Consider the following 19,810-nt stretch of genomic DNA (forward strand, 5'->3'; position numbering starts at 1 on the left):
GGGACCCGGTGACTTATTAATCTTTACATTTATTAATCGGTCACAGACTACCTCCTCACATAAATAAGCACTTAGCAGTGGGACATTATCTTTGGTGACATTGTGTGTTAGTCCCTGCATTTGGTCTTCTCTTGTACATACAGTTGAAAAAAAACTAATTTAGTTTGTCCGCTATGTCATTATCATTTTTGATTAAGACTCCCAATTTGTCTTTTAAAGGGTCTATAGCAGGAATTCCCAAACGCGGTCCTCAAGGCAGGTTTTAGTGATATCCAGGCTTCAGCACAGATGGTTACATCAAAATAACTGAGGTACTAATTATGTCACCTGTGTTCAAGCCTGGATGTCACTAAAACCAGGACTGTTAAGGCACGTACACACTGGTCGATATATCGGCCGTTGTTTTGAATATATCGCGGGACCGTCGGCCAGTGTGTACGGCCGATACGCCTGTGAACTCCGTCGTTCACAGACGTATCGCGTCGGCCGCGCAGCACAGCCGACAGCCAATATATCTACCGATATATTGACGCGTCGCTGTGTGTGTACGGGGCGGTTGGCCGACCGCCCGTACACATGCTGCGGCGGCCGGCGGTGATTGACAGCTGGACTGGGCGGGTGTGTGTACATGCCCGCCCAGTTCATGACGTCAGTCCCCAATGGATCGGGCAGTGTGTATGCTGAACACACTGCCCGATCCGTCCATAGATATATCTGCAGATCAATTGATCTGCAGATATATCTATTAGTGTGTACCCACCTTTAGTGTGCCTTGAGGACCGTGGTTGGGAAACACTGGTCTATACTCTCCTTTAATATCTTGCTGTTGATATACTTAAAAAAAAAATGGGATTTGCTTTGCTTTCCTTCGCTACTAGTTTTTCAGTTTCTACTTTAGCCGCTCTTATTTCTTTTTTGCATATTTTGTTACAATCCTTGAGCCAGTATAGGACTGCTTATGAACGCTGATATTGAATGAGACCATATCGTGGTCGCTGTTTCCTATGGGCTCCCCTACTATAATATTTGATACCAATTCCCCATTGTTTGTTAATACCAGGACTAAGATTGCATTGTACCAGTTGGTTCCTCGATTAATTGAATGAAGTAGATATCATTAGTGTGTGTAAAAACATATTGCCCCTAGCAGTATCACATGAATGGATTTTCCAGTTTATCTCTGGATAGTTAAAGTCTCCCATCACTACTATGTCTCCTACTCCTGCTGCTCTTTCAATTTGCTTCAGTAACAATTCCTCATCAGACACATTAATACCAGGCGGCCTGTAGCATAACCCCAATAACTTTTTTATTGCTTTACCCCCGCATGCAATTTCTACCCATAACGTCTCAATAGTATTTACAGTCCCCTCTTGAATATCTTCCCGTATATGAGGTTTTAATAACGGCTTTACATAAAGACATACCCCTCCACCCGTTTATTTAAGCGGTCTCTCCTGAACAGCGTATAACCCTCTAGATTGACTGTCCAATAATGAGATTCGTCCCACCAAAGTTTCAGTAATGCCTATAGTATCATACTGTTTGCTTGCTGCAAGGATTTCTAGTTCCCCCTTTTTCCTGTAAGGCTTCTTGCGTTTACATACATACAATTAAGATCAGTATTTCCCCCTGTGCTAGGGGCATCATTCTCTTTATGCAGCAACGGTGACCCATAATCATTATTACTTAGTGTTGTGGTAAAAACTTTAATACCCAAGTTAATACTCTTGCCGGCTGCTCTTTCCCTACCCCCTACTCCTCCCCCCTTTCATTCACTACCGCCACCCCACTATTCTCACTGCATGGTCTTACTGACCTATAGTTTCCTACAGTATTGTTTTACTGACTTATAGTTTCCTTCTTTATTGTCTTACTGACCTATAGTTTCCTACAGTATTGTCTTACTGACCTATAGTTTCCTTCAGTATTGTCTTAGTGACCTATAGTTTCCTTCTGCATTGTCTTACTGATCTATAGTTTCCTTCTGTATTGTCTTACTGACCTATAGTTTCCTTCCATATTGTCTTACTGACCTATAGTTTACTACTGTATTGTCTTACTGACCTATAGTTTCTTCTGTATTGTTTTACTGACCTATAGTTTCTTCTGTATTGTTTTATTGACTTAGTTTCCTTCTGTAATGTCTTACTGACCTATAGTTTCTTACTGTATTGTCTAACTGACCTATTATTTCTTACTGTATTGTCTTACTGACCTAGTTTCCTACTGTATTGTCTTACTGACCTATAGTTTCCTACTGTATTGTCTTGCTGACCTAGTTTCTTCTGTATTGTTTTACTGACCTAGTTTCCTACTGTATTGTCTTAATGACCTAGTTTCTTAGTGTATTGTCTTACTGACCTATAGTTTCCTACTGTATTGACTTACTGACCTAGTTTCTTCTGTATTGTCTTACTGACCTATAGTTTCTTCTGTATTGTCTTAATGACCTATAGTTTCTTCTGTATTGTCTTAATGACCTATAGTTTGTCTTACTGACGTATAGTGGCTTACTGTAGTCTTTCTGACCTATAGTTTCCTTCTGTATTGTCTTGCTGACCTATAGTTTATTCTGTATTGTTTTACTGACCTATAGTTTCCTTCTCTATTGTCTTGCTGACCTATAGTTTCTTCTGTATTGTCTTACAGACCTATAGTTTCCTATATACATAGTTTTCCTGTCTATGTATGGTAGGTATGGAAGGGATGCCTCAGCGTCTCCCTTCTGAAAATGATAATGAATAAGGTGTGTGTGTGTGTGTTTGTGTGTGTGTGTGTGTGTGTGTGTGTGTGTGTGTATACCATGCACATGTAACTGATTCTATTTACAGGAAACAATAGGGAGAGCCCACGGCTGTCTGGCATTGTTCTAGATGGTAAAGTATTACACATATGAATATATTTCTTCTAAATAAAATACTTTTCACCCTGATTGATATAATACTGATAGTAAGACAATTCAGTCAATAGTAATCTTTCTTTTAATTAAGTAGGATCAATTTATATGAATTTTTAGTGAATATTTCCTAAAGGTTATATTTTATTTGCAATTAAATTAACAAGAGTGCTCCCAAAAAAACGTCCGAACTTACAGTCTACGGACCCAAAGGTATCAAACTTGTCAAATTTCACGAACGTGTGGGCTGAGGACCACGTCGCCGCTCTGCAAAGTTGAGTAGTGGAATTGAATGGGAGCAGCATTTGGAAGGCATGCTGTTCCTTGTAGTGCCAATGGGAGATCCTGGGGGTGACTCCAGGGTAAGTTAGCTCTCTGTCTGGAAGTGTTTTAGTAATAGCCTTTATCATGAGGCCTACTGTGACAAATTACATGGCCCTATGTGGGCATTGCTATTATGTAGGTTAGGACTGCTGTATCAGAGAAGGCGTGACGTGGCTCAGCAGCTAAACATGTGTTTGCAAACATTTGTGACTAATTCTCTGAATTTTATTAACAGATAGGTTCAGGTATGGCTTCAGGGTAATTTTCAGTGTGCGGAAGGGAATTTAGGGGGAGGGAATTTGCACCTACTCCTCTTTGTCTGTTGAGTAGTGGAAACACGTCTGGCAGCCGCCCATGAGGCACCCACTGATCTGGTGGTATAAGCACCCGTCTGAACCGTAACCTGTTTGCCACAGGAAATATAAGCTTGCCGAATGGCAAGTCGAATCCATCTAGACAAAGGCTGCTTAGATGCTGGCACCCCTTCTTTGGCCCATCATAAAGAACAAACAATGGTCCGACTTTCTGAAGGACGACGTAACTTGTACATATACCCTTAAAGCTCAGACAACATCCAAGGACACTTCCCCATCTGCGAGACCCTGAAAAGATGGGACCACAATTGGCTGGTTTACGTGAAACAAACCTTAGGAAGGAAACCTGCTCTTGTTCGGAGTTCTGCCCTATCCTCATGAAACATTCATAGGACTCTTACACGATAAGGCTCCCAACTCAGAAACCCGCCTGGCCGAAACCAAGGCAATCAATAATGTGACCTTCCAAAAGAGATATTTCAGGTCTGTTCTTGCTAACGGCTCAAAAGTTGGAGATCTCAAAAATTCCAACACCAAATTTAAGTCCCATGGCGCAGTGGTAGGACGAAAAGGGGGTTGTATCCTCAGAACCCCCTGTAAAAAGGTTTGAACCTCTGGCAAGAATGCTAACCGCTTGTTGAAATAGTATAGAGAGAAACGAAATTTGAACCTTCAGAGGGCCTAGCCTCAGTCCTACATCTAGACCGGCCTGAAGGAAAAGTAGAAGTCTGGATAAGTGGAAGATCGTTGAATTCCACCCACATTCTTGACATAAGTCCATGTACCTCTTCCAAATCCTGTAGTAGTGCATGGCTGTGACCGGCTTCCTAGCGGCAAACATTGTAGGAATGGCCGTTCTTGGTATCCTTCTGTTTCTTAAGATCCGGGTTTCAATAGCCACGCCGTTAAATGCAGCCTGTGCAGGTGTGGGTGTTGGAACAGTCCCTGAGATAGCAGGTCCTCCCTCTGAGGTAACCGCCAAGGATCTTCCACTAGTAACCCTCGCAGGTCTGAGTACCAACTCTTGCGGGGCTAATCTAGTGCGATTAGAAATGCCCACACTCGTTCTCGTTTCAACCGTTTCAGAACCCTGGGTATGAGTGGGAAAGGTGGAAAAATGTAAACCCTCCTGTAACACCAAGGAAGTGTTAATGCGTCCACTCCTTCTGCTGCTGGATCTTTTGTCCTGGACAAGCAGCTGATGGTTTTGCCAAGACGCCATTAGATCGACTTGAGATAGACCCCATCTCCTCACCACCATTTCGAAAATCCGTGGATGTAGGCACCACTCTCCCGGATGCATGTCCTGGCGGCTGAGATAATCTGCTTCACAGTTTTCTACACCTGGAATGAACACTGCCGAGAGGATGATGTTTCGCCTTTTTGCCCACAAAAAGATCTTTGTGGCTTCCTTTAACGCCATCCTGCTCTTTGTTCCTCCTTGATGGTTTATGTAAGACTTCATCGTGACATTGTCCGACTGTATCTTTAAGTGTTGACCCATGACTAGGTCTGCGGCTAAGAGAAGCACATTGTAAACTGCTCTCAGTTCGAGAATGTCTATGGGTAGGCTGCTCTCCTGTAACGTCCATCCTTTATGTCCATGGATACCATGACCCCTCCATGTTCTAAACCCACAATAACTGACTGGATTTATTCCATCTTGAATCTGCAAACCATTAGGAATTTGTTCCACTAGGACGGCACCGCAACCTCTGAGAGTGGCGTCCGTTGTCAGGATCCTCCAATCCCAAATGCCGAATCTCTTGCCTGCTGCGAGATTCTTGTGCAACGACCACCAAATCAAGTAGGTTCGTATGTGTGGTGGAAGCTGGATTCTTCGATGTAGAAGCCAGTGCGAACCTGCTCCCTGAGCAATGAGTTTCATCTGGAATGGTCAGGAATGAAGTCCGCCGTACCGGAGAGCTGCGAACGGCGCCACCCTCTTCTCGAGAAGTAGCACAGAGGTGTAGAGAACCCGTCTGTGTCCTTAGTACCTGAGCCACTAACCTCTGTGGGTCCTAGATCTAGTTCTCTGGTAGGAATACTCTTAATTGTATCGTGTCCAAGATGAAATCGAGGAAATGAATCTGTGGAGTTGGCATGTGGTTGGATTTCTGGAGGTTCACAATCCACCCATGTTGAATGAGAAATTGATGAGATGCCTGAGCATCCTTTATCAGCTGTTTCTGAGATGAGGCCTTGATCAGTAGATTGTCTAGATAAGGTATGATCGTGACCCCTGTCTCAATCCTGTCACCACTATTGCTTTGATCTTTATAAAGATTCTTGGAGCTGATGATAGACCGAATGGCAGGGCACTGATTCGGTAGTGATCCCACACCGGTGCAAATCTTAAGTAAGCTTGGTGAGGGGTCCAAATCGGGATATGAAGGTATTTTGCACTACCAAAAGTTTTGAATAAAATCCTGTTCCTCATTGAGGATATGGGACTGGCGACTTAACCCTTTGTATGCAGGAGTCTTTGAAGTTGCCTCCTGTAACGCTCCTGCTCACAACGGGCACCTAGGCCCTCGCGCTGCAAATAAATGGACTGTGTGGACGCTCTTGTAACTATCCTGTAACCCTGGGAAATATCTGGATGATCCAGACGTCTGGTGATGTTTTGGTCCAGGCGTCCCGAAAACCTTCCAACTCTGCGCCCCCCAAGGGGGACCCCAGGTGAGCAGGAAAACCATCATACCACGGGTTTGTCAGGTCTGTCCTGCTTTTCTGGTGTCGACTGTGAATGACCTCTACCTCTGGTTCCACGAGTCTGTTGCTCCAAAACCTCTTCTGGCTCGGTATGACAGCGATCAAATGAATTTAAACACTGGTCCCGAGCAACCTCCTCTAACGTGTGACGTGGTGCTCGAGTAAGAAGTAGGTAGAAACGTAGATGTCACTGCAGTTGCTTGCGAAATCCACTTGTCTAACTCATCAAACATCATCTAACCCCCAAATGGAATAGCCTCTACTCTCTATAAAAGGGGAGCGGCGGAGGAGCTGCGCTGCTAGCCTACCAGGTCTTAAGTTATAAGGCAGCAGCGTATGAGAAGCCGCTGCTGCTCGTTCCCCCGTCATCTTTTCCAGCCCTCCGCGCCCTCGTACTAGCGCCGACGGTGGGAGGAAGTGTGCGGGGGATATAGCCCGGGTCCCGGCGAGTGCAGGAGAAGCTGCGGCTGCAGCCATGAGAGATATGTCGTTTCAGCGGGCGGCGGCGCTCTTTTCAAGCGCCCCGATGTGTGTTTAAGAGGCGGCGGTATACGCTGCCGCTGACAGCCGCGCTGCTTCTCCCTCAGCCCTCTGTCGGTAGAGGAAGGAGGGCGGGGGAGCTGACATGAAGCGGGAGTGTATAGACGGCCAGGGAGTGTTTCAGACCGATTGTTCTGTCACAGCGGCAGCGGAAGGAGGGCTGCTGAGTCCCAGGGCTAAGAGCCAGAAGGTAGCAGCGTTGTGTGCGGTCCGTGGGAGGAAGTCTGTCAAACTGCCTCCTGGATCCATGAAGAAGCTATGGTTACCGTAAGTTTAACTGTAACTAGGGCCCCTTTACAACCAGTACTCACTGCTGACTCTGTGCTCCGGATTTTCTGAGGAGAGATGCAGATCCTTTAGTAGGGATCATTGTCTCTCTATTCTTAAGACTTTCGTCCCCCTTTACATTAGGTTAACTCAGTCTCAGTACTGAAATGGAGGAGGAGCTCCCTTCTTGTGCTTGTACCTCCTTGGCACAATTTTTCAAACTGAGGGATGTGAAGGGGGAGGAGCCGGCTGTGCAGACAATACTAATTTTTAGAATGTGCCACACCTCCGGTTGCAAGCTTCACACCCCTACTGTATAAGACTCCAGTGTCCCCTAGTGGATGAAAGAGAAAGGATGTTTACTTCTTTCTTTCCCGACCGCTTTTCTATGCAGAAGGGAAATATCTGCTGTTTATTGAGAGATGCTCCCTGTAAGGAATATAGAAATTTGCCACTTGTAGCTGAACTTGCAAAAGACCCCTCCCAATTTGCATCAGTTAAATTAAAGTCTCCCATGATTATGACTTCTCCCTTTAAAGCCATTTTAGTGATGTCCAACAATAGATTCCTATCCAAATCCTGCCCCTGGCCAGGTGGTCTACAGATCACCCCAATGCGAATAATGTCCTTCTCCACGGTTTCTGTGGTGACCCAAAGGGCCTCAGATTTTCTTCAATGTTTTGTATTAATTGAAGTAGCATTTATGCTTTTTTCCCACATACATTGCTACCCTTCCTCCTATACTGACTATTCTATCCTTCCTAAATAAATTGTATCCTGGTATAGCTATGGCCCAGTCATGATTCTCATTGCACCATGACTGTAATTGACACAATATCCAGGTTATCCTTGGTCATTATCACAATTAGCTCTGGAATTTTGTCTCCTAAGCTTCTAGCATTTACACACATAGCTATAAGAATTATGTCTGTGCATCTGTTATTAGTAGCCATGTCCAGACAGTACAAAATAAATGACAAGTTTAAAGTTGAAATTACCTGTTTGGTGATGTTGCTCTGTATTTGGTATTTGTTTTTTTAACTAATCAGGAATCACACTCTGTCCTTTACACCACGACTACACCTCGCTAAATGTAAAGATATAGTAAACCTGACCACAAATGGCCAAATAGGTCTACTATATACAAGGAGTTATTTAATACCTGCATCATCTAACAAAATGAAGGTTATTTAATAAAAGGTTGCTAAACTGAGAAATTTAGATCCCATACAAATTAGACGCTACACAAAAAACACAATACTACTTATATATGATCCCTAAAAATAAACTTCTGCTTGTTACTTTTAATAACACTATAGTGATGTGTGTAATAACTCTCTTCATCTGATGTTTGTCATGGATAGCCTTGTGTTAAAAACACCCAACTGAGAACAGGGCTGATGGCGGAGGAGGGCGTAGAATAAAAGATTGCTGTAGTGACTGAGCAATGAGAATATGTGACTTCTGTAATAAGTGTTTATTACTCACCTGTGCTGATATCTGTAGGGATCTCCTCCTCCTTACACTGCTGATCACCCCTCACATACGTGTCTTCTTCTCCCTCTGTATCTTCTTCCTTCATATCAGTCACATATGTCTCTTCTTCTCCCTCTGTATATTCTGCCTTCATATCAGTCACATACGTCTCTTCTTCTCCCTCTATATCTTCTGCCTTCATATCAGTCACATGTCTCTTCTTCTCCCTCTGTATATTCTGCCTTCATATCAGTCACATACGTCTCCTCTTCTTCCTCTATATCTTCAGCCTTTATATCAGTCACATACGTCTCTTCTTCTCTCCTTATAGCTTCTGCCTTTATACGAGAAAGATGTTCTACCTAAATAACCCAAAAAATACAATGGCATTTGCATATTGTTTGATTAAATTGAGGTGAAACAGTATAATATTAATGTACTATACGCACACAGCTTCTCTGAACATCATATAGTGATAGTCACTTTGGTATATTGGGGAGACCCTAAATCCCACCTACCTGATCCTCCTGTGGGGTCCTGTGATACTCCTCTGTACAATCCTGGGAATACAGAGGATGGGGACATCTCTCTGGTGTATCTCTGTTACTGGGTCCATCTGTAGGAGACACACAGTGACTGAGTACAGTGTTTATATGTGATTATCAGATGATGTGTGTATATAGGGGGCCCCCATACCTGCTCTCCCCTGTACAATACATGACAGTCTTACCCAGTGATGTGAGGGGGCGGTGATTCTCCATCATCACGTCCTTGTACAGACCCCTGTGTTCCTGTATATACTCCCCCTCCTGCATGAAGACATAGACAGTGACATCCTGACACCTTATAGGAACCTGACACAGAGTGATACAGTCATCACCCAGACACATCCCCTGGTGTTACTGTATAATGCCCCATTCCCAGCAGTCACCTCTCCAGTCATCACCCAGACAAATCCCCCGGTGCTACTGTATAATGTCCCATTCCCAGCAGTCACCTCTCCAGTCATCACCCAGACACATCCCCCGATGTTACTGTACTCCCAAGTCTCCTCAGACCCCAGTCATGTCCCTGTATTATTACTATAGATATAAGTGATGTCACTGTGACACTCCCGATCCCCTCATCTCCCCAGTCATGTCCCTGTATTATTACTATAGATATAAGTGACGTTATTGTGACACTTCCAGATCCCCTCACCTCCCCAGTTATGTCCCTGTATTATTACTATAGATAGAAGTGACGTTATTGTGACGCTCCCAGATTCCCTCACCTCCCCAGTCATGTCCCTGTATTATTACTGTAGTACCCTAGCGATTTGAAGGCCTTGGGACACTATGAGGGGCAAATCAATTAATGAATGTGTAGATCTATAAGGTAATAGAGATGCTGCCAACTGATGTATACCATATATGTGATAATAACTTGGATCTTTCTAGTGATCCAATAATGTATAGTGTTTATGCATGTTATTATTCTGTGCCTGCTGAAGGTGAGGGGACTTTGGTAAGCGTGCAGCGCGCAGTGGAGATCACGGAGAAGCTTCCAGAGGTCCCGTGTGCTGAGAGAGGTGGCTGGGCGCGTGGCGTGTAGCGGTGGTTTTGTTGGTGGGCTGACTAAGGGGAGAGAAAAAGGCTGGCGGCTGAGACGAGGGAGCTTACAGGAAGGAGGTTCCCTGCGAGTGAGAGAGCCCCTGTGGGGGAAAGGAATTGGATGTCTCCCGCTGCGGGTGAGAAGCGCTGTGTTAATTTCCCCTGGTGGACGCCGAGCAGGGACGTCCCGGTGGCTGGATGTCACGGAGAGTGCTGGGAGGCGGAGCGCTGGCGGGGCAGGCTAGTACATGGGAGGAGACCGCAGTGCGGGCAGCAGCTACCAGGAGTTCAGCAGTAGCAGACAGTTTCCCCCCCGAGGCAGAGCTGTGTCCCTCATCCCATCCAACCCGCAGGAAGAGCCCGGTTGTTGGTGGAGGGGTCGGGGGGAGGGCCAGACCGGGCACACTATCATTGTAAGTGCAGGATGCCCCCATATAAATACTGCTAATCTGCATACTCCCCTATCATCCCTTTACTATTAAAGTACCAGCCCCCAGCACAGTAGCACAGGGACCAGCAGCATCGGTGGATCTGAGGAGTATAAATATCACCTCTAGAGACTCCATATCCATTAGAGCACAGGTTCTCAAACTCGGTCCTCAGGACCCCACACAGTGCATGTTTTGCAGGTCTCCTCACAGAATCAAAAGTGAAATAATTAGCTCCACCTGTCGACCTTTTAAAATGTGTGAGTAATTAATACACCTGTGCACTTGCTGGGTTACCTGCAAAACATGCACTGTGTGGGGTCCTGAGGACAGAGTTTAAGAACCACTGCATTAGATAATGACCAGCAGGATAGCAGTGATAAAGAGTGAGGTGTATAATGATGAAAGCAGCTCGGAGAGGGCACAGGGTCACCTAAACTTGGAAATGATACACCAGGGAGACTAAGCACCCCTCACCTATCAGAGACAGGTGCCAATAACCGGGACTTCTGTATGTTCTGGAGCCACCCCCACGGATCTACAGTGGGGCTATGCTTATACTGGGACAGGTAACACAGATCATCACCCCACTATATGTAACGAGCAGACCACGGGTGTCAGGGATTCCAGGGTGGAGAGCTCCACGTACTACCTTCCTGTTTCAGGTTGTCTAGGAGCGCTACAATTAGATCTTCCATGGAAACCATGCTATTCATTGCCGTAAAGTAGGGATTGCTCAACAATCATGAGGACAATTGCTCCAAGTGGATACCCATATAACCCAGAGTACTTCTTATACACAGACACGAAAGGGCCCCAACCGTGCACGATTATAGTAAGAGAACCCGGGTGGTTTTTCAAACGCAGCCCCACAACTTTCTTGTGGAATCGTATTTTATGTATTGCATGCATTACCTTATGTATAGGTGGGTTATATTATTATGTATAGGCGGGGTATATTATTATGTATAGGTGGGGTATATTATTATGTATAGGTGGGGTATATTATTATGTATAGGTGGGGTATATTATGTATAGGTGGGGTATATTATTATGTATAGGTGGGGTATATTATTATGTATAGGTGGGGTATATTATTATGTATAGGTGGGGTATATTATTATGTATAGGTGGGGTATATTATTATGTATAGGTGGGGTATATTATTATGTATAGGTGGGGTATATTATTATGTATAGGTGGGGTATATTATGTATAGGTGGGGTATATTATTATGTATACGTGGGGTATATTATTGTGTATAGGTGGGGTATATTATTATGTATAGGTGGGGTATATTATTATGTATAGGTGGGGTAGATTATTATGTATAGGTGGGGCATATTATTATGTATAGGTGGGGTATATTATTATGTATAGGTGGGGTATATTATTATGTATAGGTGGGGTATATTATTAGAATGGTTATACTAATGTTATAGGTGACCACTACAGGTGTAGGGTATTTCTTAAGTGATTAGAGTACTGGGCTCTAAATAGCTTGGGTGGAGGCACATTGCACATATATACTGTACCCCCAGGTAAAAGAGGGGGTACATTACTATAGATATAAGTGATGTCACTGTGACACTCCCAGATTTCCTCACCTCCCCAGTCATGTCCCTGTATTATTACTATAGATATAAGGGGTGATCCTCAGTATGCCGACTGACGGGATCCCGGCGCACAGTATACCGGCGCCGAAATCCTGACAGCCGGCATACCGACACTTATTCTCCCTCGTGGGGGTCCACGACCCCCTGGAGGGAGAATAAAATAGCGTGGCGCGCCACTGTGCCCGTAGCGTGGCGAGCCCGCAAGGGGCTCATTTGCGCTCGCCACACTGTCGGTAAGCTTCATACTGAGCAATATTTTCAATCCCCACAATTACATAAAATAAAATTAATAATAATAATAATAAATAATAATAACGACACTAAAGGCTGCACCCCAGTATAAAAAATAAGAATTTACTCACCGGTAATTCTATTTCTCGTAGTCCGTAGTGGATGCTGGGAACTCCGTAAGGACCATGGGGAATAGCGGGCTCCGAAGGAGGCTGGGCACTCTAGAAAGATCTTAGACTACCTGGTGTGCACTGGCTCCTCCCACTATGACCCTCCTCCAAGCCTCAGTTAGGATACTGTGCCCGGACGAGCGTACACAATAAGGAAGGATTTTGAATCCCGGGTAAGACTCATACCAGCCACACCAATCACACCGTACAACTCGTGATATGAAACCCAGTTAACAGTATGAAACAACAGAGCCTCTCAACAGATGGCTCAACAATAACCCGATTTAGTTAACAATAACTATGTACAAGTATTGCAGATAAACCGCACTTGGGATGGGCGCCCAGCATCCACTACGGACTACGAGAAATAGAATTACCGGTGAGTAAATTCTTATTTTCTCTGACGTCCTAGTGGATGCTGGGAACTCCGTAAGGACCATGGGGATTATACCAAAGCTACCAAACGGGCGGGAGAGTGCGGATGACTCTGCAACACCGAATGAGAGAACTCTAGGTCCTCCTCAGCCAGGGTATCAAATTTATAGAATTTTGCAAATGTGTTTGCCCCTGACCAAGTAGCAGCTCGGCAAAGTTGTAAAGCCGAGACCCCTCGGGCAGCCGCCCAAGATGAGCCCACCTTCCTTGTGGAATGGGCATTGACAGATTTTGGCTGTGGCAGGCCTGCCACAGAATGTGCAAGCTGAATTGTATTACAAATCCAACGAGCAATAGTCTGCTTAGAAGCAGGAGCACCCAGCTTGTTGGGTGCATATAGGATAAACAGCGAGTCAGATTTTCTGACTCTAGCCATTCTGGAAACATATATTTTCAGTGCCCTGACAACGTCTAGCAACTTGGAGTCCTCCAAGTCCCTAGTATCCGCAGGCACCACAATAGGCTGGTTCAGGTGAAACGCTGACACCACCTTTGGGAGAAACTGGGGACGAGTCCTCAATTCTGCCCTATCCATATGGAAAATCAGATAAGGGCTTTTACAAGACAAAGCCGCCAATTCTGATACTCGCCTGGCAGAAGCCAAGGCCAATAACATAACCACCTTCCACGTGAGATATTTCAGATCCACGGTTTTTAGTGGTTCAAACCAATGTGATTTTAAGAAACTCAACACCACGTTGAGATCCCAAGGTGCCACAGGGGGCACAAACGGGGGCTGAATATGCAGCACTCCTTTAACAAATGTCTGAACTTCAGGTACTGAAGCTAGTTCTTTTTGAAAGAAAATCGACAGAGCCGAGATCTGTACCTTAATGGAGCCCAGTTTTAGGCCCATATTTACTCCTGCTTGCAGGAAATGCAGAAATCGACCTAGTTGAAATTCCTCCGTTGGGGCCTTTTCGGCCTCACACCATGCAACATACTTCCGCCATATGCGGTGATAATGAGTTGCTGTGACCTCTTTCCTGGCTTTAATAAGCGTAGGAATGACTTCCTCCGGAATGCCCTTTTCCTTCAGGATCCGGCGTTCAACCGCCATGCCGTCAAACGCAGCCGCGGTAAGTCTTGGAACAGACAGGGCCCCTGCTATAGCAGGTCTTGTCTGAGCGGCAGAGACCACGGGTCCTCTGAGATCATCTCTTGAAGTTCCGGGTACCACGCTCTTCTTGGCCAATCCGGAACCACGAGAATTGTGTTTACTCCTCGCTTTCTTATTATTCTCAATACCTTTGGTATGAGAGGTAGAGGAGGGAACACATAAACTGACTGGTACACCCATGGTGTCACTAGAGCGTCCACAGCTATCGCCTGAGGATCTCTTGACCTGGCGCAATACCTCTCTAGTTTTTTGTTTAAGCGGGACACCATCATGTCCACCTGTGGACGACCCCATTGATTTACAATCATTTGGAAGACTTCTGGATGAAGTCCCCACTCTCCCGGGTGGAGGTCGTGCCTGCTGAGAAAGTCTGCTTCCCAGTTGTCCACTCCCGGAATGAACACTGCTGACAGTGCTAGTACATGATTCTCCGCCCATCGGAGAATTCTTGTGGCTTCTGCCATTGCCATCCTGCTTCTTGTGCCGCCCTGTCGATTCACATGGGCGACTGCCGTGATGTTGTCTGACTGGATCAGCACCGGCTGGTGTAGGAGCAGGGATTTTGCTTGACTTAGGGCATTGTAAATGTCCCTTAGTTCCAGAATATTTATGTGAAGGGCAGTCTCCTGACTTGACCATAGTCCTTGGAAGTTTCTTCCCTTTGTGACTGCCCCCCAGCCTCGTAGGCTGGCATCCGTGGTCACCAGGACCCAGTCCTGTATACCGAATCTGCGGCCCTCCAGAAGATGAGCACTCTGCAGCCACCACAGAAGAGACACCCTGGTTCTTGGGGACAGGGTTATCAAGCGATGCATCTGAAGATGCGATCCGGACCACTTGTCCAACAGGTCCCACTGAAAAATTCTGGCATGGAACCTGCCGAATGGAATTGCTTCGTAAGAAGCTACCATCTTTCCCAGGACCCGCGTGCAGTGATGCACCGATACCTGTTTTGGTTTTAGGAGGTCTCTGACTAGAGAAGACAACTCCCTGGCTTTCTCCTCCGGGAGAAACACTTTTTTCTGGACTGTGTCCAGAATCATTCCCAGGAACATTAGATGTGTCGTGGGGACCAGCTGTGACTTTTGGATATTCAGAATCCAGCCGTGCTGGCGCAGCACTTCCTGAGATAGTGCTACTCCCACTAACAACTGTTCCTTGGATCGTGCCTTTATTAGGAGATCGTCCAAGTATGGGATAATTAAAACTCCCTTTTTTCGAAGGAGTATCATCATTTCCGCCATAACCTTGGTAAATACCCTCGGTGCCGTGGAGAGTCCAAACGGCAGCGTCTGGAATTGGTAATGGCAATCCTGTACCACAAATCTGAGGTACTCCTGGTGAGGATGGTAAATGGGGACATGCAGGTAAGCTTCCTTGATGTCCAGGGATACCATGTAATCCCCCTCGTCCAGGCTTGCAATAACCGCCCTGAGCGATTCCATCTTGAACTTGAATTTTTTTATGTATGTGTTCAAGGATTTCAAATTTAAAATGGGTCTCACCGAACCGTCCGGTTTCGGCACCACAAATAGTGTGGAATAGTAACCCCGGCCTTGCTGAAGTAGGGGTACCCTGATTATCACCTGCTGGGAATACAGCTTGTGAATCGCTGCCAGCACCGCCTCCCTGTCTGAGGGAGCAATCGGTAAGGCGGATTTTAGGAACCGGTGGGATGGAGCCGCCTCGAATTCCAGTTTGTATCCCTGAGATACTATTTGAAGGATCCAGGGATCCACCTGTGAGCGAGCCCACTGATCGCTGAAATTCATGAGGCGGGCCCCCACCGTACCTGGCTCCGCCTGTGGAGCCCCACCGTCATGCGGCGGACTTGGAAGAGGAAGCGGGGGAGGACTTTTGTTCCTGGGAACCTGCTGTTTGCTGCAGCCTTTTTCCCCTACCTCTGCCTCTAGACAGAAAAGACCCTCCTTTTCCCCGCTTGTTTTTCTGGGTCCGAAAGGACTGAACCTGATAAAATGGCGCCTTCTTAGGCTGTGAGGGGACATGGGGTAAAAATGCTGACTTCCCAGACGTTGCTGTGGAAACTAGGTCGGAGAGACCATCCCCAAATAATTCCTCACCTTTATAAGGCAAAACTTCCATGTGCCTTTTGGAATCTGCATCTCCAGTCCACTGGCGAGTCCATAAGCATCTCCTAGCAGAGATGGATAATGCACTTACTTTAGATGCCAGCCGGCAGATTTCCCTCTGTGCATCTCTCATGTATAAGACTGAGTCTTTGATATGGTCAATTGTTAGCAGAATCGTGTCTCTGTCTAATGTGTCAATATTTTCTGACAGTTTATCTGACCACGCAGCGGCAGCACTGCACATCCATGCTGACACAATAGCTGGTCTGAGTATAATGCCTGAGTGTGTATATACAGACTTCAGGATCGCCTCCTGCTTTCTATCAGCAGGTTCCTTAAGGGCGGCCGTATCCTGGGACGGTAGTGCCACCTTTTTAGACAAACGTGTGAGCGCTTTATCCACCCTCGGGGGTGTTTCCCAACGTAACCTATCCTCTGGCGGGAAAGGGAACGCCATTAGTATCTTCTTAGGAATTACCAATTTCTTATCAGGGGAAGCCCACGCTTCTTCACACACTTCATTTAATTCATCTGATGGGGGAAAAACTACTGGTAGTTTTTTCTCCCCGAACATAATACCCTTTTTTGTGGTACCTGGATGTAAATCAGAAATATTTAACACCTCTTTCATTGCCTCAATCATGCAGTGAATGGCCTTAATGGGCATTAAATTTGACTCATCGTCGTCGACACTGGTGTCAGTATCCGTGTCGACATCTACTTGTGCCATCTGAGATATCGGGCGTTTCAGAGCCCCTGATGACTTTTGAGACACCTGGACAGGCACGAGCTGAGAACTCGGCTGTCCCACAGTCGGCATGTCGTCAAATTTCTTATGTAATGAGTCTATACGTGCACTCATTTCTTTCCATAAGCTCATCCACTCAGGTGTCTGCCCCCCAGGGGGTGACATCCCTTCTAAAGGCATCTGCTCCGCCTCCACCTCATTATCCTCCTCAAACATGTCGACACAGCCGTACCGACACACTCCACACACACAGGGAATGCTCAGAGGACAGGACCCACAAAAAGCCCTTTGGGGGGACAGAGTAAGAGTATGCCAGCACACACCAGAGCGCTATATATATACAGGGACTAACTGAGTTATGTCCCTAATAGCTGCTTTTCAATAAAATATAATGTATATACTGCCAAATTTAATGCCCCCCCTCTCTTTTCCCTCTTACTGGTACTGTAGATTGCAGGGAAGAGCCAGGGAGCTTCCTTCCAGCGGAGCTGTGAGGGAAAAATGGCGCCAGTGTGCTGAGGAGATAGGCTCCGCCCCTTTTTCGCTGCCTATTCTCCCGCTTTTTATGGAATTCTGGCAGGGGTATTTACCTCATATATAGCCCCTGTGGCTATATATTGAGGTATTTTAGCCAGCCAAGGTGTTTTTATTGCTGCCTCAGGGCGCCCCCCCCCCCCAGCGCCCTGCGCCCTGCACCCTCAGTGACCGAAGTGTGAAGTGTGTGAGAGGAGCAATGGCGCACAGCTGCAGTGCTGTGCGCTACCTTGGTGAAGACAGTCTTCATGCCGCCGATTTTCCGGACCATCTTCTTGCTTCTGGCTCTGTAAGGGGGACGGCGGCGCGGCTCCGGGACCGAACATCAAGGCTGGGCCTGCGGTCGATCCCTCTGGAGCTAATGGTGTCCAGTAGCCTAAGAAGCCCAATCCGGCTGCAAGCAGGCGAGTTCGCTTCTTCTCCCCTTAGTCCCTCGCTGCAGTGAGCCTGTTGCCAGTAGGTCTCACTGAAAATAAAAAAATCTAAGACTATTACTTTCTAAGAGCTCAGGAGAGCCCCTAGTGTGCATCCAACCTCGGCCGGGCACGAAATCTAACTGAGGCTTGGAGGAGGGTCATAGTGGGAGGAGCCAGTGCACACCAGGTAGTCTAAGATCTTTCTAGAGTGCCCAGCCGCCTTCGGAGCTCGCTATTCCCCATGGTCCTTACGGAGTTCCCAGCATCCACTAGGACGTCAGAGAAATAAAGACAGATGTCTTTAAAAGCAGGACACCACCACCACTCCCAATGCATATTAATTATACAAGGACACCACAAGCTGCTGTCCCTGTATAATAATAACAGTACACAAAAACCTGCTCCCCCTGTATAACACTAATAATAACAGGACACCACAGACTGCTCCCCCTGTATAATAATAATAACAGGACACCACAGGCTGCCCCTCCTGTATAATAATAATAATAATAACAGGACACCACAGGCTGCTCCCCCTGTATAATAATAATATCAGGACACCACAGGCTGCTCCCCCTGTATAATAATAACAGGACACCACAGGCTGCTCCCCCTGTATAGTAAGACGCCATTACCTGATCTCCACGGACACTGCGAGGCTGCAGCAGTCAATGAAAACTCACTTCCGGTATGTGGAACGCACAGTCCGGAAGTAAGGTGGAACGCAAAGGCAGGAAGTAGGGCATGGTTGCCACAGGCAGCTTCCTGGTTACTAGCCCCTCCCCTCCTTCACCCTGCCCACAGCCCCGCCCTCTGAAATGACGTTTACCATACATGTCCTCAGTGCGGGAGGCCGGCGGCCATTTTCTTGTAGACCAGTCCGGCAGCAGCAATAGGTTCCCTGGCCGTGTAGTGACGTCAGGAGCGGCGGCCATTATCCCCTGGTCTGAGCTCCGCCTTCCTTCTATCATTCCCACAAGGCAGCAGGAGCAGAGAGCAGCCATTGCTGTGTCTGGCAGCAGGTAATGATATTATTATTATTATTCTATAGGCTGAGCAGCTCTGGTGTCAGGTTCTGTACTACAGGGGGAGCAGCCTCTGGTGCCTTGTTATAGTGCAGCTGGAGCAGCCTCTGGTGCTGCATTATCCCTGTACAGGTGGCTGACACTCTAGTGTCCTATTACTGTAATACAGGTGGCGCAGACCCCGCCGTTACCGTAATACAGGAGGCGCAGACCCCGCCGTTACCGTAATACAGGTGGCGCAGACCCCGCCGTTACCGTAATACATGTGGCGCAGACCCCACCGTTACCGTAATACAGGTGGCACAGACCCCGTCGTTACCGTAATACAGGTGGCGCAGACCCCGCCGTTACCGTAATACATGTGACGCAGAACCCACCGTTACCGTAATACAGGTGGAGCAGACCCCGCCGTTACCGTAATACAGGTGGCACAGACCCCGCCGTTACCGTAATACAGGTGGCGCAGACCCCGCCGTTACCGTAATACAGGTGGTGCAGACCCCGCCGTTACCGTAATACAGGTGGCACAGACCCCGCCGTTACCGTAATACAGGTGGCGCAGACCCCGCCGTTACCGTAATACATGTGACGCAGAACCCACCATTACCGTAATACAGGTGGAGCAGACCCCGCCGTTACCGTAATACAGGTGGCACAGACCCCGCCGTTACCGTAATACAGGTGGCGCAGACCCCGCCGTTACCGTAATACAGGTGGTGCAGACCCTGCCGTTACCGTAATACAGGTGGCGCAGACCCCGCCGTTACTGTAATACAGGTGGTGCAGACCCCGCCGTTACCGTAATACATGTGGCGCAGACCCCGCCGTTACCGTAATACATGAGGTGCAGACCCCGCCGTTACCGTAATG

General features: G+C 46.9%; 1 protein-coding gene across 1 annotated transcript in view; it reads right to left on the reverse strand.

Annotated features, from left to right (window-relative positions):
• LOC134983335 (zinc finger protein 260-like) overlaps positions 1-8,726 on the reverse strand; it is a 28,257-nt gene extending 19,531 nt beyond the window's left edge. The window contains exon 1 of the mRNA XM_063949044.1: positions 8,548-8,726. Within this exon, the coding sequence (XP_063805114.1) occupies positions 8,548-8,689 (142 nt within the window). The 5' untranslated portion in view covers positions 8,690-8,726. The remainder of the gene's footprint in view (positions 1-8,547) is intronic.
• Between the last annotated feature and the right edge of the window lie 11,084 nt (positions 8,727-19,810).

This window comes from Pseudophryne corroboree (genome assembly GCF_028390025.1).
Source record: "Pseudophryne corroboree isolate aPseCor3 chromosome 3 unlocalized genomic scaffold, aPseCor3.hap2 SUPER_3_unloc_13, whole genome shotgun sequence".
In the NCBI taxonomy this organism is placed as follows: Eukaryota; Metazoa; Chordata; class Amphibia; order Anura; family Myobatrachidae; genus Pseudophryne; species Pseudophryne corroboree.